Here is a 27,124-nt window from a genome sequence, read left to right on the forward strand (position 1 = left end):
TGTTTTCTTGGTATTCTTTTTAAAGCCACACACTGGTGTAAGAAAAGAATGTAAGTAGCACTCGGAATACACAATAATTAATTCTTCCAAAAGTCTATCTTAAGCTTATTGAGAGTTAGACCTCGGAAGGCACAGTTAATATAAATGTAATGAACAAGGATGCTGCATAGACAAGTTTTCCACTGAAAACAGTATTTTAAGTGATACTATATGGTGCTTCAATTACCACCAAAAACTGCACTGGTTATATAGAAAAAATAATGCTCATGAGTATGCAGTTGTAGTTGGGCTTCTATTTACCATTTTTCAAGTGAAAAATCTTAGGAGGTTTGGTGGCTGTTGCTTTTTTTTTTTTTTTTTTTTTTTTTTTTTTTTAACTTTCAGGATGATAGTTACTGGTATCATTTGATAACTTTAATGATTTCCCAACCTTAAATTAACCTAGACAACAGAATTTTTTATTTATTTTTATTTTTTGATGAAAACAAGAAATACAGTAGTGACACTTTGTTTTTCCTTCAAGCACATGGGAGAAGACAAAAGTACTAATAATCATCATTGAGTTTGACAGAGAAATTCTACTAGTACTTACACTGCTTAGGAACATAAATGTCAAGTACATTACTAGGGCAAGAAATACCAAGTAAGACAATAGAGTCATATTTTTCTTTTTGAGGTTATTTTCACAAGACATAGCAACAATTTGTAAAATATTCAGACTACTGAAAGATCACATTCAAATTATATTTCTAAGAATAGAGCCATATATGAACAGAGAGCAGAACAAGCTAATACATTAATGAATATTCACTGAAGTCTTCATACTGCACAGGACACAAATTTGGTATTTTTGCACATGTCAATTATAAGCAAAAAGCAGGCCTGTAAACATCAATTTTGTCATAGGCTGAAACGGAGAAAGGAAATAGATTTTACTCAAAAACAGTGACATAAGGAGCATATACCATTAATCTTCCACACATATAAAGGTCACTCCTAGGATAATCGAGAGGAAACACCCAGACTTACAGTTTTGTTTACAAAAATCTACTGGTGAATTCAAGGACTTAGGAAAAATTGAAGGAAAATCTTCCTCCAAGCATACGATTTAAATCCCAGCTCCTCTTCCCTGGGGCGCACCTCAGGGGCCTACCCTCCCACCCCTGACCCTGCAGGGTCTTTCCTGTAGGCCTTTCCAAATCCACTCCACAGCAGGCTCATTTCTGCTCTGGACTTACTCAGTTTCCCAACCTAGACTAACCTCTCCACTGTGTGTGTTCAGACCTCCTCAACCCTAAGGGAGCTTAGGTCAAAGCCTTCAAAATCGAAAGGGAAAAATTCCCCTTATCCCCTACAAGGAGGCTGGAGATCTTCCACAATGCAGGCTGCAGCCTGCTTCTTCATTTGTTAGGAGCAGGAAAGGAAATGCAGAAGCTGAGAAATGAGGGCCAAGAAAGCCAGGCAGTAGGATGAAGACACATGGGACATCAGGGCAGGAACAAAGTAGTACAAAGGAGAAGAATGACCTACAAAATGCTACCCTTGGGTCATTTCCAAGCAGTCCAAGGCCTAAAAAAGCATTTCCATCTTTAGAAAAGTGGAGTGAAGCTAAGTTTTGGTTGCCTTCGCTCACATCCTGTTCAGGACCTGTCCTGAACCCATCACTGTGAGGCCCTTCTCTCTCTTTCCAGCTTCTCAAACTAAAAGCTCAAGAAATACACAGGTTTTGGTAGAATGGATAGGGTAAAAGATAAAGATGTCAAAACCTGCCTAAAAGAACACTGCCTATAACTAAACAACCTATAGGTCTCCCTGTGAAATTGTCAGACCTTGCTAAAGGAAGTGGGGTGGAGGAATAAGGGCAATAAGAGATCTGGAACCCATTTAATCATACCTTTCCTCTCTGAACACAATCAAGGAAAGAGCAAATTAAACAAAAAGTCTGCTTTGCCAGTTTTGTTTTCTGTTCATAAGCTAAAACTGCTTCAGAGTGAAAGGGAAGAAAAGAAGGGATGGGAGGGAGAGGGGAAGGGGGAGGGAGAGAAAGAAAGAGACACAGAGACAGAGGCATAAGAAGTCTCACATTCCAGAAATATCTCTTCCTCAATGCCCCAACTCCGGCAGCTTTGTCATGTTCAGAGTGGGAGCAGGCGGGGAAAAGAGGAAATGCCTAAAGAAGTTGCTCAGATTAAGGATGGTTTGTTGGCTAGCAATCAGAAAGACTAAGCTGGAAGGGACTGCGTTCCAGCCTTGCTTTGGGCACTGTCACATATGACTGCCCATCCTGGTGGCAGGGGGTGTTCCTGTGAGCTCCCTGGGAGCTACGTCTACAGAGAGTTCCTGAAGGCAGACAATGGTGGCCTAAGCCAAGTTCAACCAGAAGGTGAGAGCAAGTAGGGCTGGGCTATAGCACAGGCTTCATACTTACCAGTAGCTGGTCATGATGTAGAGTAACCAAAGGTACAGGAACACCAATGTGATATCATAGAACACTTTTCATCTATTACCTCATTCATGCCTAGCAGTCACCCACCAGCCACCAGCTTGTTCTACCAGATAACCAGTAGGGCGGATGGCACAAGCCCAGGAAGGCAGCTGGGATCCAGTTGGTGGTAGTCTGGAATGTCCAATTTGGGTTGACGGCTGGGTTAAGATATCAGTTTTGTCTTGCAGTGGTAATACCTAAAGAGCTTACCATAAGTACATGGGTATCAGGTACACAGCCAGCATAAAGTATGAAGCCCAGTCAGTTATTTGTGAAGATGTATCAAGATTCTTTGTGGTACAGAACCACCTAAACTGGGAGAAGACCACGGTCACAGACAGGGTCCAAGCCATGCAAAGAAAGGCAGTATGGTACAGTACATCTATAGTATCATGTTTGGCATAGAAGCCGTAGAAGGCCATGCACTTGAAACATGTTAACACAATGCAGAAAGGCATGAAGGTCCAGAGGAAAAATGGCATGGGCAGGTAAGCCAATAATCTTGCAACTGATTACTGAAGATTCAGAAGAACCAAAGGAAAAGATAATCCGCAGTATGAAGAGAAAGCAGACAGAAGCCTGCATGCTGTTGGCCGAGCATAGGTCCGAGAGGAGGTGGTAAGGAAACTTGTGCAGAAGCTTCTCACAGGACAGAGATTAGCCAGACTGGAACCTGAAGGATCTGGCGCTCTCTACTGGCTGCCTCGGTGGGCCTCGAATTCCTCTACGGGGCCCTTCCCCCATCAGGTAGTATTGTAGGGGATTGGGCCACAGTTCTCCTTTGATAATCTCTGCAATTCTGTCGAATTCTAGAAGGCTGTGGTCTGAAAACCAGTTGAAGAAACTAGGGATAGTGTTCCCTTCCCGGTTTCTGTGGATATGAGCCTGGGGATCTTGGCCTCGGTGCCAGCGGATTGGAGTGGAAAGAGACACCACTCGCCCAGAGGATCTGCGCTCATATTCCTTGACGAGCCCCTCATTTCGGAAGTAGGGGTTGCCCTGAAAGATGAACTTGAATTTGCAGCCTGCTCTGGGGTGTTTAAGCTCCTCCACCTCCAAATTGATCATGTACCTCAGCATGTCTTCATCTTGGCCACTGATCATAGGTGACAGCTGGGGGTGGTTTCGAAAGGCAGTGACCCAGAAACCTGGGATATTTTGGATAATGAAACTTCTGCGCTGCATGTGGAGCCTTCGCATGCGGCCAAACTTGCGCTCAAGCTGAAGGAAGGCCCTGTCAGCCTGGGCATTTACGTTTGACAACTCTTGATCGATGGCCTCCAGCGAGTCCATGCAGTTATTGATCTTCGGGGCCCTGGGCCGTGTCTCCTCTTTCACCCCTCCTGCCACCTTTTTTTCCTTCTGCACTACCTTCTTTTCCTCCATCACCGCCCCTGCTTCTCCCTCCTTTTCCACCGCTGCTGACATGGCGCACTTTTTAGTCGTCACTTCCTTGGCCTTCTTCCCGGCTATCATCTGAGACCCCAACCCCCCTGCGCCACAGGCTTCTAGAGCCTTCTGCCCAGCAGGGCCACGGGGCTCTCCAAGCTGACAGCCATTTTTCTGGCTGTTATCAGCAGCCTCGGAGGCAGAGGCTGCTTCCAGACCTTTCGAAGAAGGTGGAGCATCCTCCTGCCCGGCTTTGGTCGCCACACAGCCGCGACTCCCGGCAACTGGGACGCGGAGCGCGGGGCCGCAGTCAACAGGATCCCGGGATGCACCTCCCTCCGCAGCGGTCTCCAGGCTGCCCCCACCTGTGTTCGCCATCACCTGTGTCGCCTCGCTTTCTTCATGGAGCACTTGGCACTGGTCTAGGTCCGGATCTCCTGAGGCATGGTCGGGAGCAGCCAGGTCGCCGGTTTGGGCGAGAGGGAGCTTGTTGCCCCCATCCAGGCCGCTCATTTTGGTAGAAGTCAGACTGGCGGTAGAGGGAGAGTTCCTTGTCCTCCGCAGCGGCCGCACTCTGCCCGAAACGTCTAGCGCCACCCCTCTTTTACTCGCCGCGGTGCTACCATGGCAACCGGTGATGTCAGAGCGGTAGCGTCCTAACATCGCGCGAGAACTCTGCGCCGGTGACTACGCTTATCAATCCGTCGTATTCCTTTGTCTTCTTGTCACAAAAAGAATTTCATCAATCTGGAAAGGGAGTTTTACTTACGTAAATGGATGTAGACCAGACTCAAACATGTGAGAACTGTGTTAATGTGGATTTATAAGCCTCTGAATGAATTTCTAAGGCACCTAAGCTATTGTTTCTTAAAATAAGGTTAGTTACTGTCTATTCAAGTCAGTTCATAGGGCTTCTCGTGAGTAGGAAAGTGGATTCACAAACTCACAGGTTTTCCTTCTTTAAGGTATGGATTCTTGGCTATTACCAAAGAATTTAGATGAGCAGAGTTTGATTTTTAAAGAGAAGTGTTACTATGTTTAGTGTTATTTTTAAAATTAAGGAGCAGCTGAAAGGCAAACTTCTCTCCTCCTAACAAGACATAATAAAGGAATATTTCAATTTGTCTTACAGATTTTAAAGTTTATATAATTTGGCCAACATCTACAAAGCAAGTGGACAATATTTCCTCTTCTCTTTTAACTAATAAAGAGTAGCAAAATGTTTTTCCTTACGTAGAGGTGACTGGCACAGGAGCACAAATTGAGGCTTTTAAGCGGTACTGAAAGAAATATCTCAGGGGATTTTAATTTCTAAACTGATGCATATGTTCTTTTCCTCAGGTTACAATCTTAATCTAAAAGTGTTTCCTGCTTCATAATGCCTGTAGACGTGAAGCTAACAAATCTTTGCCAAAATGTGTTCATGTGGTAATTCACTGCAGCACAGGAGCAATAATCAGCTATGTGCGGGGGCATCTATGCTATTGTCTCTTAAAATATTTACTTTAAAAGTAAGGTTAGTTATTGTCTGTTCAAGTCAGTTAGCCCTTACAATTCATTTGATAGTGATTACCAGTACAATATGTTAGTTTGTTGGAGTGAGAATAATGGTGTTAATCCTTGGAAAAATGCAAGACCAAAGGGAAATGTAAATTTTGCATATTTATGTTTAATGTCTTACATTTATATTCAAATAAACGGTTATGATTATAACTCTTTGTAAAAGAAACTCCATTTTGAGCACCCCAGATTATGATCACTTTCAAATACAGACTCAGAAGTACAGGTTTAGAAAAAAAGGATTTAGAGGAATGCAGCATATATACTAAGACTTCTAGCGAGGGAAGGAGTGTAGCTCTGGTTCAACTAAGATAAAGTACTGATGGAAGGTCACTGGCAGATAATACAGAGAAACAGCCTGCCTTGCAGGGTTTTTAGTATGCCTAGTCAGCCTACCAAGGACAATGTGTCCAGAATGACCTCTTTACTGCCTGCCAGCTAATCAGTTATCCCATAAGAAGTAGCAAACAAGATTCACACAACAGAGAGCAATTATTTTCCTCTCCCTCTTTCCTCTTTGTCTTAATAAACGCTCTTTTTTTATTTGTGTGGTGAAGTCAATCTGTTGAGGTATCATCTTTGTAAACAAGTAAACAGTGTGTTATAATTGACTTTGTGACTTTGAATTATTGACACTGCTCTGTTTCTTTTCCAAAGAATCTTTGCACTGTTGAAAGAGTAACTCTTTTCCATTATAACCTGAGCCAAGTTGAAGAGAAGCAGGGAATACTGAATGAAAGTTACTTTTCCATGCAGGAGGAAAAAAGAAGTTTGCTATTATATAAATTTATAGAAAAATATAAAATTACATGTGAACTTGTTTTTCTTTCTATGTGTGCCAAAATTTTTTAAAGATTTATATCTCTACTACTCAAAGCATTCCCATCTCTAGCTTTTATTAGCTCTGTTACCTGAATCATTTTTCACTCATAACCACCTGGCCATTCTTTAACACTCAGTTCATGTAGATTGTACTAGGCAGTTTAAATACATTAGATTTTATAAACAAAGACCCAGTGAGCACAGAGAAGTTAACATGCCCGTGGTCACATATATATTAATTGGCAAACTGCCTCCTCCCACTTTAATTACTTTACCTCCTTCCTTGATTACTTGCCATTTTGACAGTCTTCTGATTTCTGTAGAGCCCTTATGACTTTTACCATCCAACTTAGTACAGTTATGTTTCACTTAATGACAGGGATTTTGTAATTATGGGAACATCATATAGTACATCTATCAAACCTAACTGCAATAGCCTACTACACATCTAAGCTAAATAGTGTATCATATTGCTCCTAGGCTACAAACCTGAACAGCATGTTGCTGAACTGAATACTGTAGGCACTTGTAACATAATGGTAAGTATTTTTGTATCTAAACATAAGAACGATACAGTAAAAATAGAGTATTATAATTTTATGGTCCCACACTTGTATATGCAGTTCATCTTTGACCAAAATGTTATACAGCAAATGACCGTAGTTATTTATCCTCTACTTTTTAACTTTATTGGTTGTTTCATTAAGGTCAATTTTATCCCAGCTAGATAATGATGACTGCATAGCAGCTTCTGTAGCATCTACGATAGTATAGCCCAGTTACTGTCTCATAGAATGTTTTAATGAATCTTGATATTTAAGTGAAAATTTAAATTTAAATAAAAATTTTGAAAGATTTTACCAATATGAATAGTGTGACTATCCTTGTGTTTCATTTTGAGGTGTGTGGATATATAATAGTAGCTATGAGTTATATTTTACATTTTTTGCATATTAGAATAATATATATTTTGTACACAGCAAAGTCTATTCTACTGGAAATTGGCAGTAAACCTTACTACACAGAAAAAACTACATCAGTGACTTATGATTCTATGGAAAAATAACGATAGAAAATGCCATGAAAATCCATGAGGTAGTTTTTATTTGCAAGGAGGAAAGATTTACTGGAAGTTCAAACATAAATTAATACAGTCTAACAGGAATGACTTTACTAAAGTATACAGTAAAGATTGGAAAATTTGTGAAATATCCCCTATTGTTACATCTTTGGCCAGCAGTTTCTTTTTCAGAATGATATAGTTTCTGGTTTATTATAGCTTACATTTATTTAGTGTTTTCTATATACCATATACTTTTATGCGCTTAAATGTGTATCTCATTTAATTTTTACCAGGACCCTGTGAGGTGATATTATGACCTCCACTTCACTATGCCTCAGAAGGAATTGAGGCAATGAGAAATAAAGTGGTTTATCGAAGATTACACAGCAAGTAGTGGAGCCACAATTTGAACGAGGTAATCTGACTAGAGAGCCTGTGCACTCATTCACCGTACTATTCTGCAACCTTACACAACCTATAACATGAAAAACCACCTTCTTAGAAATAAGACTGCATGACCATCCCAATTTAATGTTGAACTTTCTTCTTTATCTTCTTTTCCTTTACCTGTCTTAGTCCATTCAGGCTGCTGTAACAAAATACCATAGAGTGGGTGACTTGTAAACAGTAATTTACTTCTCACAGTTCTGAAGGCTGGGAATTCCAAGATCAAGGCACCAGCAGATTTGGTGTCTGGTGAGGGCCTGCATCCTGGTTCTTAGACTATAGTTTGTTGGTTTTTGTGTTTTGTTTTGTTTTGTTTTGCTGTGTCCTCACATGGAAAAAGGAGTGAGGGATCTCTCTGGGGTTTCTTTTATAATGGCACTAATCTCATAGGGCTCTAACCAGAGGTCTCTTTTATAGGGCACTGATTGCCTCCCAGAGGACCCTATCTCCAAATACTCTCACATTGGGGATTAGGTTTCAATATATTAATTTGAGGAGGACAAAGACATTCAGTCTATAGCCTGCCCCCATCCATAAAATTAGTGACAATTGTTGAGGAAGTGCCCAGTTACTAAAGAGAAACAAGAATTCATGATTCTCTGTTTCAATACCTTAATAGTTCTCAACTCATCAGATATAACATTTATTTTTTACTTTTATTTTTATTTGATTTTATTTTTAGATGGAGTCTTACTCTGTCGTGGCCAGGCTGGAGTGCAAGGGCAAGATCTTGGCTCACTGCAACATCCACCTCCTGGTTTCAAGCGATTCTCCCACCTCAGTCTCCCAAGTAGCTAGGATTACAGGCGCCTGCCACCATGCCCGGATAATTTTTTTTTTTTTTTTTTTAGTAGAGACAGGATTTCAACCATATCGGCCAGGCTGGCCTCGAACTCCCAACCTCAGGTGATCCGCCTTGGCCTCCCAAAGAGCTGGAATTATAGCTGTGAGCCACCGGGCCTGGCCAGATATGACATTTATTTTTATAACATGTTTTCCTTTCTTGAAATTCATATTGTATATCAACATGCACATTTTTTAAAGTCATTATAATAACTTAGCTGTAATTTAAAGGAAAAATAAAAGGAACGTAATTTTTAAAATATCTATTTTAAAATATAAATGCTTTGACATGCCAACACTTTATGGCATGATAAATTAGATGGTTATACCTGTAGACTCACTAGTGTATGAAACTACTGATGCAACTTGATATAGGTGTAAGGTACTAAAGACATAAGCAGCAATGCTTTTCTGAGATAGATTTTCTGAAATTTTGAGCAGCTTTATGATAAAGTTCTGGAGGAAAAGGACAGAATTTCCCCAATTCACATTTATATCTCTTTGGTTATAAGACACACCTTTTTTCCCCACATTTCTTTTTATTTAACTTTTAAGTTCATGGGCATATGTGCAGGATATATAGGTAAAGATGTCATTGGGGTTTATTGTACAGATTATTTCATCACCCAGATATTAAACCTAGTACCTATGAGTTATTTTTCATTATCTTCTCCCTCTCCCAACCTTCCACCCCTAGATAAACCCCAGTGTGTGTTGTTCATCCATGTGTTCTCATCATTTAGCCCCCACCTGTAAGAGAATTTGTGATACTTGGTTTCCTGTTCCTGCTTTAGTTTGCTAAGGATAATGGTCTACAGCTCCATCCATGTTCCTGCAAAGGACATGATCTCATTCTTTTGTATGGCTGCATAGTACTATGGTGTATATGTACCACATTTTCTTTAGCCTATCATTGATGGTCATTTAGGTTGATTCCATGGCTTTGCTATGTGAATAACACTGCAGTGAATATAGACATGCATGTGTCTTTATGATATAACGATTTATATTCCTTTGAGTAAATACCTATTAATGGGATTGCTTGGCCAAACAATATATCTGTTTTGAGGTCTCTGAAGAATCACCACACTATCTTCCACAATAAATGAACTAATTTGTACTCTCACCAACAGTGTATAAGCATTACTTTTTTTCCACAACCTCGCCAGCATCTGTTATTTTTTTACTTTTTAATAATAGCCATTCTGACTGGTATGAGATAGTATCTCATTGTGGTTTTGCTTTGCATTTCTCTAATAATCAGTGATGTTGAGTTTTTTTTTATATGAATATTGGCTGCATGTATGTCTTTTTAAGAAGTGTCTGTCCATGTCCTTTGCCCACTTTTTAATAGAGTTGTTTTTTCTTGTGAATTTAAGTTCTTTATAGATGCTGGATATTAGACTTTTGTCACATGCATAGTTTGAAAACATTTTCTCCCATTCTGTAGATTGTCTTTTCACTCTGTTGATGGTTTTCTTTGCTGGGCAGAAGCTCTTTCATTTAATTAGATACCATTTGTCAATTTTTGCTTTTGTTGCAATTGTTTTTGGTGTCTCTGTCATGAAATCTTTGTCCATTCCTATGTCCAGAATGGTATTGCCTAGGTTGTCTTCCAGGGTTTTTATAGTTTTGGGTTTTACATTTAAGTCTTTAATTCATCGTGATTTAATTTTTGTATATAGTATAAGGAAGGGGTCCAGTTTCAATCTTTTGCATATGATTAGCCAGTTATCCCAGTACCATCTATTGAATAGGGAATCCTTTCGTCATTGTTTGTTTTTGTCAGGTTTGTTGAAGATCAGATACCTGTAGGTATGCAGTCTTATTTCTGAGTTCTGTATTATGTTCCATTGGTCTACGTGTCTGTGTTTGTATCAGTCCCATGCTGTTTTGGTTACTGTAGCCCTGTATTATTGTTTGAAGTTGGGTAGTGTGATACCTTGATATTTGTTCTTTTTGTTTAGGATTTCCTTGTGTATTTGGGCTCTTTTGACTTCCATTTGAGTTTTAAAATAGTTTCTTCTAGTTCTGTGAAGAATGTCAATGGTAGTTTAATAGGAATAGCATTGAATCTATAAACTGCTTTGGGCAGTAGGGCCATTATAACAATATTGATTCTTCCTACTCATGAGTGTGTAATGTTTTTCCTTTGTTTCATCTCTGATTTCTTTGAGCAGTGTTTTGTCATTCTCCTTGTAGAGAACTTGAACCTCCGTGGTTAGGTGTATTCCTAGATGCTTATTTATTTATTTATTTAGAGATGGAGTCTCGCTCTGTTGCCCAGGCTGGAGTGCAGTGGCGCAACATCGGCTCACTGCAAGCTCTGCCTCCCGGGTTCACGCCATTCTCCTGCCTCAGCCTCCCGAGGTACTTTATTTATGTATTTATTTATTTTGTGGCTATTGTGAATGGGATTTCCCTCCTGATTTGGCCCTCAACTTGACTGTTTTTGGTGTGTAGGAATGCTAGTGATATTTACACATTGATTTTGTATCCTGAGACTTTGCTGACATTATCAGCTTAAGGAGCTTTTGGGCTGAGACTATGGGGTTTTCTAGATACAGGATCATGTAGTCCGCAAAGCAGGATCATTTGACTTCCTCTCTTCCTATTTGGATGCACTTTATTTCTTTCTCTTGCCTGATTGCCCTGGCCAGGACTTCCAATGCTGTGTTGAATAGGAGTGGAGAGAGTGAGCATCCTTGTGTTGTGCTGCTTTTCCAGAAGAATGTGTCCAGCTTTTGCCTATTCATTATGATGTTGGCTGTGGGTTTGTCATAGATAGCTCTTGTTATTTTGAGGTATGTTCCTTCAATACTTACTTTATTGAGAGTTTTTAACATGAAAGGAGTGTTGAATTTTATTGAAGGCCTTTTCTGCATCTATTGATATAATCATATGGTTTTTGTCTTCAGTTCTGTTTATGTGATGAATCACATCATTGATTTGTGTTTGTTAAACCAACCTTACATCCCAAGGATAAAGCCGTTTTGATCATGGTAGATAAGCTTTTTGATGTGCTCCTGGATTTGGTTTGCTAGTAGTTTGTGGAGAACTTTTGCATTGATGTTCAGCAAAGATATTGACCTGAAATTTTCTTTTTTTGTTGTATCTTTGCCAGGTTTTGGTATCAGGATGATGTTGACCTCATAGAATAAATTAGGGAGGATTCCCTCCTTTTCTTTTTTTTTTTTTGAATAGTTTCAGTAGGAATGATACTAGTTCTTCTTTGTACATCTGGTAGAATTCAGCTGTAAATCTCTCTGGTTCTGGGTTTTTTTGTTTTTTGTGTTTTTTTGGTTGGTAGGCTTTTTATTACTGATTAAATTTCAGAACTCACTATTGGTCTGTTCTTAGATTCAGTTTCTTCCTAGTTAAGTCTTAGGAGGTTGTATGTATCCAGGAATTTATCCATTTCTTCTAGATTTTCACTTTATGAGCATAGAGGTGTTCATAATATTCTCTGATGGTTGTTTGTATTTCTGTAGGGTCAGTGGTAATATCCTCCTTGTCACTTCTGATTGTGTTTATTTGAATCTTCTTTTTGTCTCTATTAGTCTAGCTAATGGTCTGTTTTATTAATGTTCTCAGAAAACCAGCTCCTGGATTTGTTGATCTTTGAAATGTCTTTTTGTGTCTAAATCTCTTTCAGTTCAGCCCTGATTTTGGTTATTTCTTGTCTTTTGCATGCTTATGATTTGTTTGCTCCTGGTTCTCTATTTCTTTTACTTGTGATAATTAGGTTTTTAACTTAAAACCTTTCTAACTTTTTGATGTGGGAATTTAGTGCTATAAATTTCCTTCTTAACATTGCCTTAGCTGTGTCCCAGAGATTCTGGTATGTTGTATCTTTATTCTGATTAGTTTCAAAGAACTTCTTGATTTCTGCCTTAATTTCATTATTTACTCAAAAGTCATTCAGGAGCAGTTATTCAATTTCCATGTAATTGTATGGTTTTGAGTGAATTTATTTGTCTTGATTTATAATTTGATTTTGCTGTGGTTAAGGAGATTTTTTGTTATGACTCTGTGCCCACCAAGGCTCTGTCTACAATGGCAGTCATCAGGGGGAGGGGAGTAAACAGCACTCCCACATGCCTGGGGGGCAATGAAAGCAAAATCTGCCCATACAGACGTGCTAGCAAAGCAATGTGGGGAGTTGCTGTGAGCCCAGGGGAAGCTGCAGTATGAGGAGACAGCATGCAGGCTGGCACATGGCTGTAGTGGCCACCCCACTGGAGCTCTCTGCTGGTTAAGCATGGTCCGCCAGCACAGAAAGTATGGTATGGGCCCCCAGGGAACCCGAGACCACCCTGCAAGCAGGAGTAGCCAGGCTGGGGCCCCAGGAGAAGCCAGCAAATCAAGGGGTGCTCAGGTCAGACCTGCCCTGTCTGACAGGCAAGACCACTCTGCAGAGTTCAGATCTGACAGTTCCTCTAGGGTTAACATCTCCTATGGGAGCAAGTCGAACCTAAAGGGGATAGCCATCCCTGGTTGTACTCTGCTACAGATGCTCCCACATGAAACCCTCTGGGTTCTGCATCAGCCGACTTGCTCCTGCCCCTAACCCTTCTCTAAATAGCTCTCTCTGCCAACTTGAGTGTCCATGGTGGTCAAGGGGTTCCCTTCTGCCAGGGTTCCAGAGGCTGCGTGAGAGTAGGTTGCTCCTTGCCAGTTCAACTTACCCATTCCCCTGGAGCCAGTGGGAGTCAGGTATGCAGTATGCAGTAGCCCCATGCAGGGTTCCCAGCTTTCTCCCTTTTTAACCCAGTTTGTTCTTCCACATTTTAACGTCTCTGAAATGACTATCCATGATATAATCAATGGTGTCTTACAACTGCTACCAGCAGAACAGCAGTCATGGCATACTAGTCATCCAGGAGGTGTGAACTTGGCTATTAGTCTTGCCGACATGATTGGACAACTGCAACCTCTTGACGTTTCAATCAGTAAACTCTTTAAGAGCCATTCGAGGAAGGAAAATCAATCAGTAAACTCTTTAAGAGCCATTCGAGGAAGGAAAATCAGTCTTATTTGTTCCCTGAAAATATTATGTTGATATCTTCTGGTAAGATCAAGAAAGTGCCAGCACCAAAACTTGCAGAATGAGTACTGGAGGCTTAGGGGGAAAAAATCCCAGAAGCATACTGTTATTAGTACTAGAACATTCTACTAAGATATATTGTCATCATCAAAATTATTCAAGAATTTTGAATAGAAATTGATTACTATTATAAATGGGAAAATAACTAGAATAGTGAAACTAGTTTATAGTGAAACTAGTTTATTTCACTGATAGTTTACTTTGTGTATATACCTCTGAGTGATATATATATTTTTAAAACTACATTTTTAAAATCAAAAGGTCTTTCAATATGTATGCAATAAAAATCCTAAGAATTAGAAAGCTTTGTGTCATAGTTTAACTGAAAGTTCTTTTCTTTCTTTTTCTTTCTCTTTCTTAGTGTTTACTAATGGCTTATCTTACATTCAATACTTTGAGAGCAGATGAAATAAATCACTTGTAAAAATACAACACATATCTAAAAAGTGCAAATTTTTTGTTTTCATATGTGAAATATTCATGTGCCACATAATGATATTTCAGCAAATGACGGATCACATATCCAACAGTGAAATTATGATGGAGCTGAAAATTTCCTGTTGCTTAGTGTCATCATAGCCTGAGTAATGTTGTAGCCCTCATAACGTCATAGTATAACTCATTACTCATGCATTGGTGGTAATGCCGTTATAAACAAACCTACTACACTGCTAATCATATAAAAGTATAGCACATACAATTAGGTACAGTACATAATACTTGATAAAACATAAACAACTATGTTACTGGCTTATGTATTTACTATATGTTATTGTAAAGTATATTTTTTCTACTTATTAAAAAGAAAACTTAACTATAAAATAGCCTCAGGCACATCCTTCAGGTGGTATTCCAGAATAAGGCATTTTTATCACAGAAGATGAAAACTCTGTGTGTTATTGCCTCTGAAGACCTTCTATTGGGACAAGATGTTGAGGTAGAAGACAGTGACATTGATAATCCTGAGCCTGGGTGTGCCTAGGCTAATGTGTGTGTTTTTGTCTTCATTTTAAACAAAAAAGTTTAAAAAGTTAAAAGAAAAATTAGAAAAAGCTTATAAAGATATAAATATTTTTGTACAGCTGTACAATATTTGTGTTCTAAGCTAAGTGGTATTATAAAAGAGTCAAAGTTTTAAAAAGTTAAAACATTATAAAGTAAAAATTTACAGTAAGCTAAGGTTAATTTATTATTGGAGAAAAAATTTTTTTTATAAATTTAGTGTCCCAAAGTGTACGATGCTTATAAAATATACAGTAGCATATTAGTCCATTTTCACACTGCTATAAAGAACTACCTGAGACTGGGTAATTTATAAAGAAAACAGGTTTAATTGACTGACAGTTCCGCATGCCTGGGGAGCCCTCAGGAAAGTTACAATCAAGACAGAAGGTGAAGGGGAAGTAAGGCACATCTTACCATAACAAAGCATGAGAGACAGAAGGAGAGAGAGCGAGCAAGCCACACACTTTTAAACCCCCAGATCTCATGAGAACTCACTATCAAAAGAACTGTAAGGGGGAAGTCTGCCCCCATGATTCAGTCACCTCCCACCAGGCCCCTCTGACACATGAGGATTACAATTTGAGATGAGATTTGGGTGGGGATATACAGCCAAACCGTATCAAGTAGTGTACAGTAATGTCCTGGACCTTCACATGCGCTTACCATTCACTCACTCACTCACCCAGATCAACTTCTAGTCCTGCAGGCTCCATTCATGGTAAGTGTCCTATACAGGTATACCATTTTAAAATCTTTTATGCTATCTTTTTACAGTAGTTTTTCTATGTTTAGATATGTTTAGTTACACAAATACTTGCCATTGTGTTCCTATTGCTTATAGAATTCAGTACAGTAATATGCTGCACAGGCTTGTAGCCTAGGAGCAATAGGCTATACCATAGAGCCTACATGTGTCGTAGCCTATAGCATTTAGGTTTGTGTAAGTATACTGTATAATATTCACACAATGACGAAATTGCCTAACGACACATTTCTCAGAATGTATCCTCATTGTTAAGTGAAACATGACTGAACTGCTATATTCTAGACTTAAAAAATAATGAATTTTTCATCTACATGAATGTTTTGAGCTGGAAAATTATTTTATATAGGGTACTATCCCTCACATTCACGATGTCTAGCATCCCTAACGCCCTTAATGAATACCAGCCGCAGCCCTATTCATCGTAATAACCAAAATTACTCCTGGAAATTTCCCAAATACCCCCTAGAGGGAGGTATGCATATACATTGAGAATCAAGTTTTCTAAATGCCTGTAGCTATGATATTCCCATTCCTGGTCACTAGAGGGAGGAAGTAGTCTTTAGGATGATAATATGATTCTGTTTTGTCTGCCTTCAAAGTTCAAGTTTAAGCTAATATAGATCAGCTTGGCAAAAATAGATCATATTTCAATAAAATGACTGTGGCATAGTTTCTCAACATACATTTGGTACTCTGTGTATTATTACAGTGGAATCACAATCTCTATTTAGGCTATCACTGTTACAAAATTAACATTTACTCAGGCTAATTATCTAGTTTTGATCACTGCCTGTGATAATACTTTGAAAAAAAAAGAAAAAAAAAAAACTCATATGCTCCTGCTTTCACCAGTCTTAAGAGAAACCAGAGACAAAGGCCCTGACCTGAATGACCCCATACCTTTGTATGCTGGTTAAAGATGCACCCTTTGAAATCAAACAGATCTGACTTCAAGTCCCAGTTCTGTTACTTACTAGCTGTTTAATTTGGGCAAGTCACTTCACCTCTCTAAGCCACAATTTACTCCTATACAAAATGAATATAATAAAACAACTTACAGAATTTTGAAGGTGAAATGAGATATCTATGAAGTGTTTTTCACAGTATGCTTTCAATAAATAGAAGCTGACTTGCTCATTTTTATTATTTTTATACTAAGAATTAAATAAACAATATTGTAGGCAGTATAAAATCAATGTCAAATTCTATTATGAAACTGTAATTGTATAAAAGTTCAGTTCAGAAACAAAAGTCATCCATGTAAAATAAGTGAAAGGTTTGTGGAAGAAAAGAAGAGTTGAATTGGACCAAGTAGGATACCATTTGAATAATCTGAGGAAGTCATGAAACACTGGCACATAGTAATAATGTTTGTCCACTATGTTGCAATTAATTCCTAATGATTCTAGGCATATGGTATTTTGGGCTAATAGGGAAAACAATCCTTTTTGCTCTAACTAAAGTGCTTTACTACATTCTTCCACATATCACTTTAAAGACTTTATAAAATATCTTAAGAAAAAACTAGCTGCATCAAATATATACTTTTAATAGCTGACTTTAAGCAGACCTGGTTGTTCAAAGTTGTATTTTCTGTGAGGAACAGTCTGTATTTCAAACCAAGTTTGACCTGAAAATCTTTGCTTATAATAGATTAACACATTAAGTTCATCAATATTGGATCAAGACTGGAACACAGGCACTCTCTGAAATCACATTCCAATTGAACATCTACCATGCTAAGAAATGTAACATACAGAGATGAAGAAGGCACAATCTTCTGCTATGATAGAGCTATACTTTAGTAAAGAACAGCTAAATACAAATAAATAGAGAGTAAAAATTTTCTGGGAAAAGAAAACAATTCTGGAAAAACAGGGTCCTGAAATATAAGGTGATTACACCTTGTAAACATTCTATTTCTGGGAGCTGTAAGGCCTTAAATAAACAAGCCCACTCTTGCCTAATATATTTAGTGCTCAATGCTTGCCTTGAAATTACATTTCCCTCATTGTTGATGAAATTGGAGAGGAGTTATCAAAACTGACCCAAAAGAAGTTTGGCCATTAAATAAAATGGTTAACAACAAGAACATGTTGTACCATGCACCTGTTTTTAAAGTCATCTGAACACAACTCTTAATTGTATTGTCCGAAGTTAAGTTGGAGTTTGGTAAAGAGGATGATAATTAAGTACTACATGCCTCTTATAAGTAATCGCTCTATTGACTAAACCTCAATAAATATACATTATTTATTTGTGATATCAATAGTTGTTTACATCGCAGCAGCCAAACTCCAGAGAAATATTAAAATATTTGAACTGCTTTGGTCCATTCTATTTCTCTGAGGGAAAGTACAACAAAGCAATTTAATTCAGGCAGTAGATATCAAAAATTACATTTTTAAAGACAGGATACAGTTATCTGATAGCATTTGGAGACCTTCTATTGTTTAACATAAACATATCCCTTTTAAAAGCTACTTGTGAATGAATTAGAAATAACTTTCAACTAAGACCAAGCTATTCAAACTTAATTAAGATTTTAGATATATTTTTATGGCAAATTTAGTTACAGGCTGCTTTATTATGGTGCAAGGTGTCTTAGCTGGAAATTAGAAGCCCTAATTGAATGCAGCCCATGTTACTTTTGTCTTGGATAATACACTTCTCTTTCCTGAGCCCCTATTTCCCTATCCATTAAATGGAAATAGTGACACTGAAACTACAAAATGAGAGCATATATGGAAGTTACTGATATATCTAATAATTTGTTGAGATCATGAAGACAGAGATAAGTACTTGATGCAGAATTAGATATCCAAAGCCCAAATTGTGACCCCACAGGGTAGGGAACTTATTTGTGATTAATAATATAGGTAAATGTCTTGTTTTGCTTTGTTTTTATAATGGAAACAATTCAGGAAATTGAATCAACAGGAGATGAAGCAGAAGCAGCAACTGAGTTTAGGGCAATGGTTCCCAAATGATTGACAGCAAGCATTAGAATCACTTGGCACATTGGTTAAAACCTGGTTTCTAGGCCTCACCTTCAGAGTTCTGTTTCAGTAGGTCATGGGTGGGGTTCCAAAACCTGCATTTCTAATAAGATCCAGGTGGTGCATATACTGCTGGTCTGGAGAACACTTTGTGATCCACAGCTTTAGGGTAATGGAAAGGAGCAGTTGGAGCTGAAGAAGTCAGAGAAAAGCATCTTGTAAGCATCTAAATGGTCATAAATGGAAAGGGAAGCTCAGAGAGATTCTTGAGAGGGCCCCAGGGAATGTCAATCCTGTTTACAGGACATGTCCTTAGCAGACTTCACTTCAATGACCAGAGGATGACAGACCTCAGTTTGTAAACTAAGAGAATCTTGAGAAAGATCAATTTTGGCCTGGAATTGAAAGAGAAATAAGTTTTTAAAAAGTAATTTCATTATTAGAATTATAAATAAAATCATGCAACAGTAAGAACTTACAAATAAGATCTTGCAAGTAGAGTCAGCAATTTTTACCACAGAGGAAGAGAAGCCAAAAGACTGGAGATGGGCAAATGAAGTTCCATTTTTTAAACTCTCAACAATATTTTAAAATCTATTTATTGAGGTATAATTTACTTACACTAAAATACATAAATCTTAAAATGTATAATTGGTCAAGTTTTGAAAAGTGGATACATCTGTGTTATCACCCAACTCAAGATATAGAGCACTATTACCCCTGCAAATGTGCTCAAAATTTACCGTTACTCCCCTCAACCTTGAGGCTACCATTCCTGGGATTTCTATCACCATAGAAAAGTTTTCTATGCTAGTAAACTGCATATGCATGGAATCATATAATATACACTCCTTTGACATCTTTCACTTAACATGTCTCTGGGATTCATCCATGTTGATGATCAATAGGTTGTTCCTCTTTATTGTCGAGTGGTGTTCCATTGTATGAACATACCATAATTTGTCCATTCACTTGCTTGTTGGTGAACATTTGGGCTGTTGCTAGTTTGGGGCTGTTATGAATAAAACTGCTATGGCCATTCTTGTGCTACATGTAGATTATACTTTAATAAAGAAAACAACAAATACCAATTATCTATTAAAACATCTTTGGACACTTTAAAAGAGCAAATAGTGATCAACAGAAGTCAAGCATATCACTAAGAAATCATTTCTTTTTCTGACAAGGGAATTTCAAAGATGACACCTGCTGTTAGGAGTTTTAAAGAGCTCTTTTGCTGAATTCAGGTTAATTCCATTCTGCAAGACCACAGGGGGAAAACTATGAAATAGATATCCTGAAACTCCACGATATACCAGGCTCTTTGCAATAGCTGGATGCTTATAAGTTGGCAAATTTGAGTCAATTTGACAAAACTAGGAAGGCAGTATGTATTCCCTAACTTAAGGAGTTCAAAAAAAGGTAATCCATGATTCTCAAACTCAGCTGCACCCGAGTCTGTAATTTAATTGGTTTGGAGTACAGTCTGGGCATCAGTATTTTTTGGAAGTTCAAAGCTATATATAAAATGATCAGCCAGGTTTGAGAACCATGAAGCTACATGACTATTTGTCTGAAAGTAAATTAAATGAGAAATTAAAACTGAGAGGAAGATAAATGGAAATTTTAATTGATTGCATATTATATGCTAGACATGATGCTTGCTGTTTGTCTAACCTCTTTATTATATTAATACTTGAAATCTCTTAGCACAGTGTCAGGCACAAAGTCAGCTCTCAGATGTTTCTGTTGTTATCCTCTCTGTAACCTTATAATGCAGTCTCCAAATGCATCCTAAAACATTAGCTTATACTGCAAGTTTTATTAAGCCTACATTATGGATAAGGAAACCAAGACTCAGAGTAGTTTATTTTGGCAAACGCCATACGTGGTAATTATAAAACCGGGATTTAATCCTAATTTACAGCTAGTATGCCTTCTCTGCCCATCAGGTCATATATAAGACATGTAGGTATTCACAAAAATTAGTAGCTTAGCTGAATAACCCTTTCCTTTTTAATTAAACCGTTCCCTTTTACCTGTTCTCAAAGAAATTACCTTAAATACAAATCCTAAAAAAAGTGAAACCAAAAAGTAGACATCCACATTTTTCCTAATGTGGCTTGATAGAAACTCTTCTATAGGTCTTGACAACCTCTGAGGTCAGAGGGAATGGATTAAGATGGCCCTTCAGAGCTTAAAGCACTTAACATGGAGGAAGTACTGCTTCCAAGTAAAACACCTCCCATAATAATAAATGCAGAGAGAGCATACCTGTCACTTCTATATAGTCTAGGATTTTAATTATATAATAATGTTGAAGGAAAGGAAGTCAGTCCTGAGGGGGATGGTGAACTCCTCTCAGCCAGGCTGGTCCTCTCTGAGTTTGCTTGTTGATGTTTTGAATGTGTATATTTGCTGGAGAAAAAGAGGAAACATTCAAGGAATGGTACCCCCCTCAATGAGTCTGAGTTCCTCAAGGGCAAAGACAACCTTTATTATCCCATTGAATCCTTACTTATGCTAGTATTCAATAAACAACTACTGCAAGATTACAATTACAGACCTCTAATTTTCAAAAAGTATGCTTCTTCAAGTAGTACGCATTAATTGAACTGACTTAATGCAGAGCTAGACTCAGATATTTTACTTTTCTGTTGCTAGCCAACTGTTAAAATACAACTGAAAATATTTTCTGAACATCATGTACATTTGTAAACTAAAAATAGAGCATTTGGTCGGGTACGGTGGCTCACACCTGTAATCCCAGCACTTTGGGAGGCCAAGGCAGGCGCATCACCTGAGGTCGGGAGTTTGAGACCAGCCTGACTAACATGGAGAAACCCCATCTCTACTAAAAACACAAAATTAGCCGGGCATGGTGGTGCATGCCTATAATCCCAGTTACTGGGGAGGCTGAGGCAGGATAATCCCTTGAACCCAGGAGGTGGAGGTTGCAGTGAGCCGAAAGGTCGCCTTGTGCCGAGATCATGCCATTGCACTCCAGCCTGGGCAACAAGAGCAAAACTCCGTCTCAAAAAATAAAAAATTAAAAAAAAAGAGCATTTTACTTTAGAAAATATGAATATATGAGTCTTAAATGTTACTAAAAATTAAACCAATATAACTGTGTCGATTTGGCATCCAAATCTACCCTACCTATATCAAGAAAGTGTTGCACAGTACATTTTGCAAAATATTCAATGCATCTGAAGTACTCAAGAACAGTTCATTAAAGAAACTTTACTCATCTTCTTTTTACCCATTGGCCTTGACTTTTAGCAAGATAACCCTTATCTTAGTCACAAGAAGTTTCAGGAGGAGAAAGTATTAACATGTTTAATTTTTAGATATTTTATATGCTTTCAGTTATTCCTCAGGAAGTCAAGAGTCATGCTGTCCTATGTAATTTTAGATTTACTAGTAGCCACATTAAACAATGGCAAAATGAGGATAATTTTTCAATATATTTTAACACAATGTCAAAAATATTTCAACATGCAATCAATATGAAAAAATTGAGATATTTTAACATTTTTCTTTCCATACTAAGTCTTCAAAATCCAGTGTGAATTTTCTATTTATAGATCTCAATTCAGACTAATCACATTTCAAGTGCTCAATAGCCACTGGTGGCTAAAGGTACGGTATTGGACAACACACATCTAGAGTCTAATCCCCTTCTATCTCCAGTATAATCAACTTAAAATGTACCAAGTGTATAAAAGGCAACCCAAAATTAAGTAGTGCTCTGTTAAAATGCAAGTGAAAGATTAAATGTCAAAAGTGTTTGGACCTTTTCTAATGACTAAAAGGGGAAATATTGTTATTTAGGAATGCCTTTGCATATCTTTTTGACATTTTTCCATTTGCTCACTAAGTCTTTCTGAGCACTAGGTTATTTTGTTCTTTTTCCCCATCTGAGTTATTTTGTCATTCAATATTTATCTGCTGACAACTGTGTGCAAAACATTATACTAGATGGGCCAGGCGTGGTGGCTCACGCCTGTAATCCCAGCACTTTGGGAGCCTGAGGCGGGCGGATCACGAGGTCAGGAGATGGAGACCATCCTGGCTAACATGGTGAAACCCCATCTCTACTAAAAATACAAAAAATTAGCAAGGCATGGTGGCACGCGCCTGTCGTCCCAGCTACTCAGGAGGCTGAAGCTGGAGAACTGCTTTAACTAGGGAGGCGGAAGTTGCAGTGAGCCCAGATCCTGCCACTGCACTCCAGCCTGGGCAAGAGTGAGACTCCATCTCAAAAAGAAAAAACATTATGCTAGATGCAATGAACCATGTAAAATACACTGCATCTCCACTTTCACAAAGTTTCCAAACTGCTAAGAGAGGAAAAGAGTAAACATGTGAAAAACATAAAAATATAATCTCTGTATTTTATTTTACTGTATCACTCTGTCGATTCTTTATCAGTCCTTGCCCAGTTCCCCAATGAAGGAAATGGACTTTATCTTCTTACTCTTTTTCTCTATTTGTGGAATTCACTGTAATGAATAATTATGTGTTATTTTCTGGAACAGAGGTCCCTGCAAAGTACACTAAGTGCATAAAGAAACATTTATCTCCTCTACAGGGAATATAAAGACTAAAAGGCGAGGAATTACCAAGGGCAGGCCTTGAAGGATCTGATAGAAGAGAGTGGTGAGCAAGTCTGAAGGAAAAAAACGGAAGTTTTCACAGATGAGAAAGTATGAAAATGAGGAATACATCACATATGATAGGTACTCCCTTCATACAAGTTAATAAAAAGAAGAGCCTGAATAACCTGAGAATATAATTTACGGAGATAGAAATGGAGGATTTGAGCAACTGAAGGGGAGGTGGTGCTGCATAAGCTGTATGGAAAAAAGTGACTGAGTAAGCAGTTGCAACTGCTAACATTTTAAAGCAAACTACCTTGGAAGGTACCAAACGTACCATGCCCTGTTTTCTTCTCTTTGGGATAAGGTCTATTGTGTCCCTTTAAGGACTTTAATGATTCCATAATTTTTAATTAACATGAATTTAAGGACTTTAATGATTTTAATCCATTAAGGTCTTTAATGGATTATAGGACTTTAATGATTCCATACTTTTTAATTAACATGAACAATTTCATTCAAGCATAACATTTATGGGTAAGGTGAAAAATAAGAAATCTAGCAGAACAACATGCTTTTATTTTACCATCATGCATAAAAAGGAAGACAAATATGCCAATGGTACACTTCCAATTTGTCAGAGCAATTTCACAGTATTTAAGCAATTTAGGAAAAAAGACACATCACTTACTAAGTTGTTACCAGAGAAAATTATCATGTAAGACAATCAATTAAACCACACTTTTGTAGATTATTTTTCCATGAAGGCAATTTGACAAGCCTAACAAAGACCAAGTTGTTCAAACTATGTTTCTAGGAATATAGTTTAACAGAAACAAGAACAAGTTGAAAACTGTTATGAATATTCATATGTCTCTATATTGTACAGGAAAGTAAAGACTATTGTTCTTCCAAATGTTCCCAATTGAAATCAAAAGAATGTCTGCACAGCTCAATTTTCACAATAAGTTTAGAAACAGAAAAAAAATAAGATTTTACTAAATCCTAATGAAATAACAATCTTCCACATAAATCAGGTCACAAAACAAGCAAGCAAGCATTCAAACTTGCGTTGTGTTTCTTTAAAGAACCCTTGTCTAGGCAACATATTTAACACTTTAACCCCTTCAATTCTCCTTTAGCAATCCTGAAAAGAATTTCTCCATTCATCACCATTGAGGAGTAAGTACTCCTACCTCGAAGGCTCTTAACGTCAGCACAGTCTTCATTCTAGGCCCAATTTTTACCTGGCCCATGCCTCTAGCCTTTTGTTCAGCTTCCCCTGCTTAGGGCACCCATCAAATCTCTTTAGTTCCTCCACCCATTATAAACTAGATCTCACCCTTCATCCCATCTAGACGTGTCTCCCTTTAAATATTCTAGGAGCTGATAAAAGGGCTAGGAAGTAGGAAGTTGGGAAGAAAGAAAGGGGTGGGGGCATAAGAGCTTTAGCACTCTATTTTACAGGACAACTTGTTTGTCTCTGAAAATGACAGAACCAAAATGAAATTAAAAGCTTGCTTTCACAAATATTTCTGAGCTAATACTTAAGAGAGAGGAGTGGGAGGCTGAGGCGGGCAGATCACGAGGTCAGGGGTTCGAGACCAGCGTGGTCAGCATGGTGAAACCCCCATCTCTACTAAAAATACAAAAATTAGCCCAGCATGGCAGTGCGCACTCGTAGTCCCAGCTACTCGGGAGGCTGAGGCAGGAGACTCGCTTGAACCCGGGAAGTGGAGGTTGCAGTGAGCCGAGATCGCACCACCGTACTTCAACCTGGGCGACAGAGCAAGACTCCGTCTCAAAAAAAAAAAAAAAAGGCAGAGGAAAAGAGGGAGAGAGGGACCTTGGCAGGGGCCAATGCAGGGCAGGTAGCAATAGAAAGTGACTAGAGGTGAAGGAAGAGCAATAAAGTAGCATAAATCACACAGAACAAGCGGCTCACTGCTTTTCTCCTGAGTTCATTAACGTCCAGTAACTGTCCACAGGGCATGTGCCCTTACTTCACGATGCAGAGCTGAGTAGGTGGAATAGGCTCCCAAAGGTAGAAATCCAGGTGATAGCAACCAGTTCAGAGGCCCTGGGAATAAACAGCGTCCAAGCAGTGCAGATAAAGGCAGTACAACCTACAGTATCATTTGCTTGGCTTACAAGTAGCGTGAAGGATGACCTCGTAGCATGTGATATTCCAGAACAGCATGAAGGTCATATGGAAGTGGAGACGCATACCCACCACCGTCTCAATCTTGAGGTTGAGAGAACTGAATATCCAAAGGAAAGAGGGTGCAGAAAAGTCAGCAAAAACAAAACACAGTAGAAGACATACCCATTGCTGATGCCCAAGCACAAGTCCAGCAGAAGGTGGTAGGAGACCTTGTGCAGGAGTATTCCCAAGGGCAAATGTTAACCAGACTGGAACCCAAAGGGCCTCGGGATCTCTACTGGCTCCCTTAGTGGGCGACGTCTGGCTCTACGGACTCCTTCACGCAACAGGTAGTATTGCAGTGGATTTGGCCACAGATCCTCTTTAATAATCTCAGCAATTTTGTCGGACTCTGGAAGGCTGTGGTCTGAAAACCAGGTGAAGAAGCTGCAGATGAGGTCTTGGTTTCTGCGAATGAAGGACTGGGGTTCATGCCCCCTGCGCCATATAATTGGAGTAGAAAGAGACACCACTCGGCCGGAGGATCTTACCTCATATTCCTTGACAATCAGCTTGTTTCTGAAGTAGGGGTTTCTTCTAAAGAAGAACTTGAACTTGCAGCCGGTTCTAGGGTGTCTGAGTTCCTTCACCTCTAAATTGGTTATGTACCTTAACATCTCTGCATCTTGGCCCCTAATCATGGCGGACAACTGGGGATGGTTTCGAAAAGCCGTCATCCAGAAGCCCGGGATATTCTGAATGATGTAGTTCCTCCGCTCCAGGTAGTGTCGACGCATCCGCCCAAACTTGTGCTCCAGCTGTTGGAAGGCCCTGTCGGCCTGAGCATTCACAGTGTCCAGTTCCAGCTGGATGGCCTCCAGAGGGTCCATGCGGAGAGCCTCATGCAGAGGCCAGGGCCCTTCCTCCTCCCTCGCCTCTTCCTCCACTCTATCTTCCTCCGCCACTTCTATTTCTTCACCTTCCGGCAGCTGCTCCTCTACCTCCATCTGCTCCTCCACTACCTCCTTCTCCGCCAGGCCTTCCTTCACCACCACCTCAGCGCTCTCCCCCTCAGCCACGGCTGCTGAGACAGTGGCGCACTTTCCTGTCTTCACCTCCTCGGTGTCGTTCTCGGCCCCCGCCCCCGCCGGCAGCTCAGACGCGGATCTCTCGGCGCCACAGATTTCTAGGGCCTTCTCTCCACCCTGAACGCCCTTTTTCAAGCTGCGGTCCACTGCCACCACCACCACAGAAGCGGCTGCCAGGCCCTCAGCGGGAGGCTGGCCCTCTTCCTGCCCGGCTTTGATCGCCACATGACCGCGACCCCCAATAACTCGGATCTGGGGAGTACTGCCACGGCCCGCGGGATCCTGAGGTACGCCCCCCTCCTCGGAAGGCTGTGGAGGCGGGAGCGCGATGGTCTCCGAGCCTCCCTCACCCGGCTCCGCCATCACCTGTGTCGCCTCGCTTTGGTCGCGGAGCTTCAGGCACTGGTGTGCGTCCGGGTCGCTCGGGACGTGGTCAGAAATAATGATGCTGTGGGTTTGGAGGGGAGGGGTCCTCTCGACCCCATCCACGCCGCTCATGTTGGTAACAGTCGGACCAACCGCAGGTGAACGCCTGTTTTCCTCAGAGAAGCCGAGCTCGGAGCTAACCGCCGCTCGCACCGCCCACCCGCCAGTCTCACTAACCTCTCCGCGGCGGTGTCGTCAGGGATGCAGATCTCACGGTATCGCGAGAACTTGCTGAGCCCGGGATTGGTTCCGCCGCTCCCTGCCAGCCAACTGGATTCTCTGGGCTTTACTTCTGTGAATTTACCCATAGCAACAGTAATTTTAACTACGTAAATAAATGTAGATTGTGCTGAGTCTGAAAGCACTGACGACCCACCTTG

General features: G+C 39.5%; 2 protein-coding genes across 4 annotated transcripts; both read right to left on the bottom strand.

Moving 5' to 3' along the window:
- Positions 1–462: 462 nt before the first annotated feature.
- On the bottom strand, positions 463–4,512 carry TSPYL4 (TSPY like 4). Of its 2 annotated transcripts, XM_025384290.1 has the most exons (2): positions 4,229–4,448; positions 463–4,051 (listed from the first exon to the last, which is right to left on the bottom strand). In XM_025384290.1, the coding sequence occupies exons 1-2, from the start codon at positions 4,385–4,387 to the stop codon at positions 3,143–3,145; spliced, it is 1,068 nt and encodes a 355-aa protein (XP_025240075.1). In that variant the 5' UTR covers positions 4,388–4,448; the 3' UTR covers positions 463–3,142. The 2 variants fall into 2 exon arrangements, with proteins under 2 accessions (XP_025240075.1, XP_025240074.1); XM_025384289.1 differs by having other exon boundaries at positions 463–4,512.
- A 19,132-nt stretch (positions 4,513–23,644) lies between these two features.
- On the bottom strand, positions 23,645–26,916 carry TSPYL1 (TSPY like 1). 2 transcript variants are annotated; one of them, XM_025384288.1, is made up of 2 exons: positions 26,310–26,915; positions 23,645–26,231 (listed from the first exon to the last, which is right to left on the bottom strand). In XM_025384288.1, the coding sequence occupies exons 1-2, from the start codon at positions 26,814–26,816 to the stop codon at positions 25,491–25,493; spliced, it is 1,248 nt and encodes a 415-aa protein (XP_025240073.1). In that variant the 5' UTR covers positions 26,817–26,915; the 3' UTR covers positions 23,645–25,490. The 2 variants fall into 2 exon arrangements, with proteins under 2 accessions (XP_025240073.1, XP_025240072.1); XM_025384287.1 differs by having other exon boundaries at positions 23,645–26,916.
- Positions 26,917–27,124: the final 208 nt, after the last annotated feature.

The sequence above is a fragment of the Theropithecus gelada genome, chromosome 4, assembly GCF_003255815.1.
Source record: "Theropithecus gelada isolate Dixy chromosome 4, Tgel_1.0, whole genome shotgun sequence".
NCBI classification, from domain to species: Eukaryota; Metazoa; Chordata; class Mammalia; order Primates; family Cercopithecidae; genus Theropithecus; species Theropithecus gelada.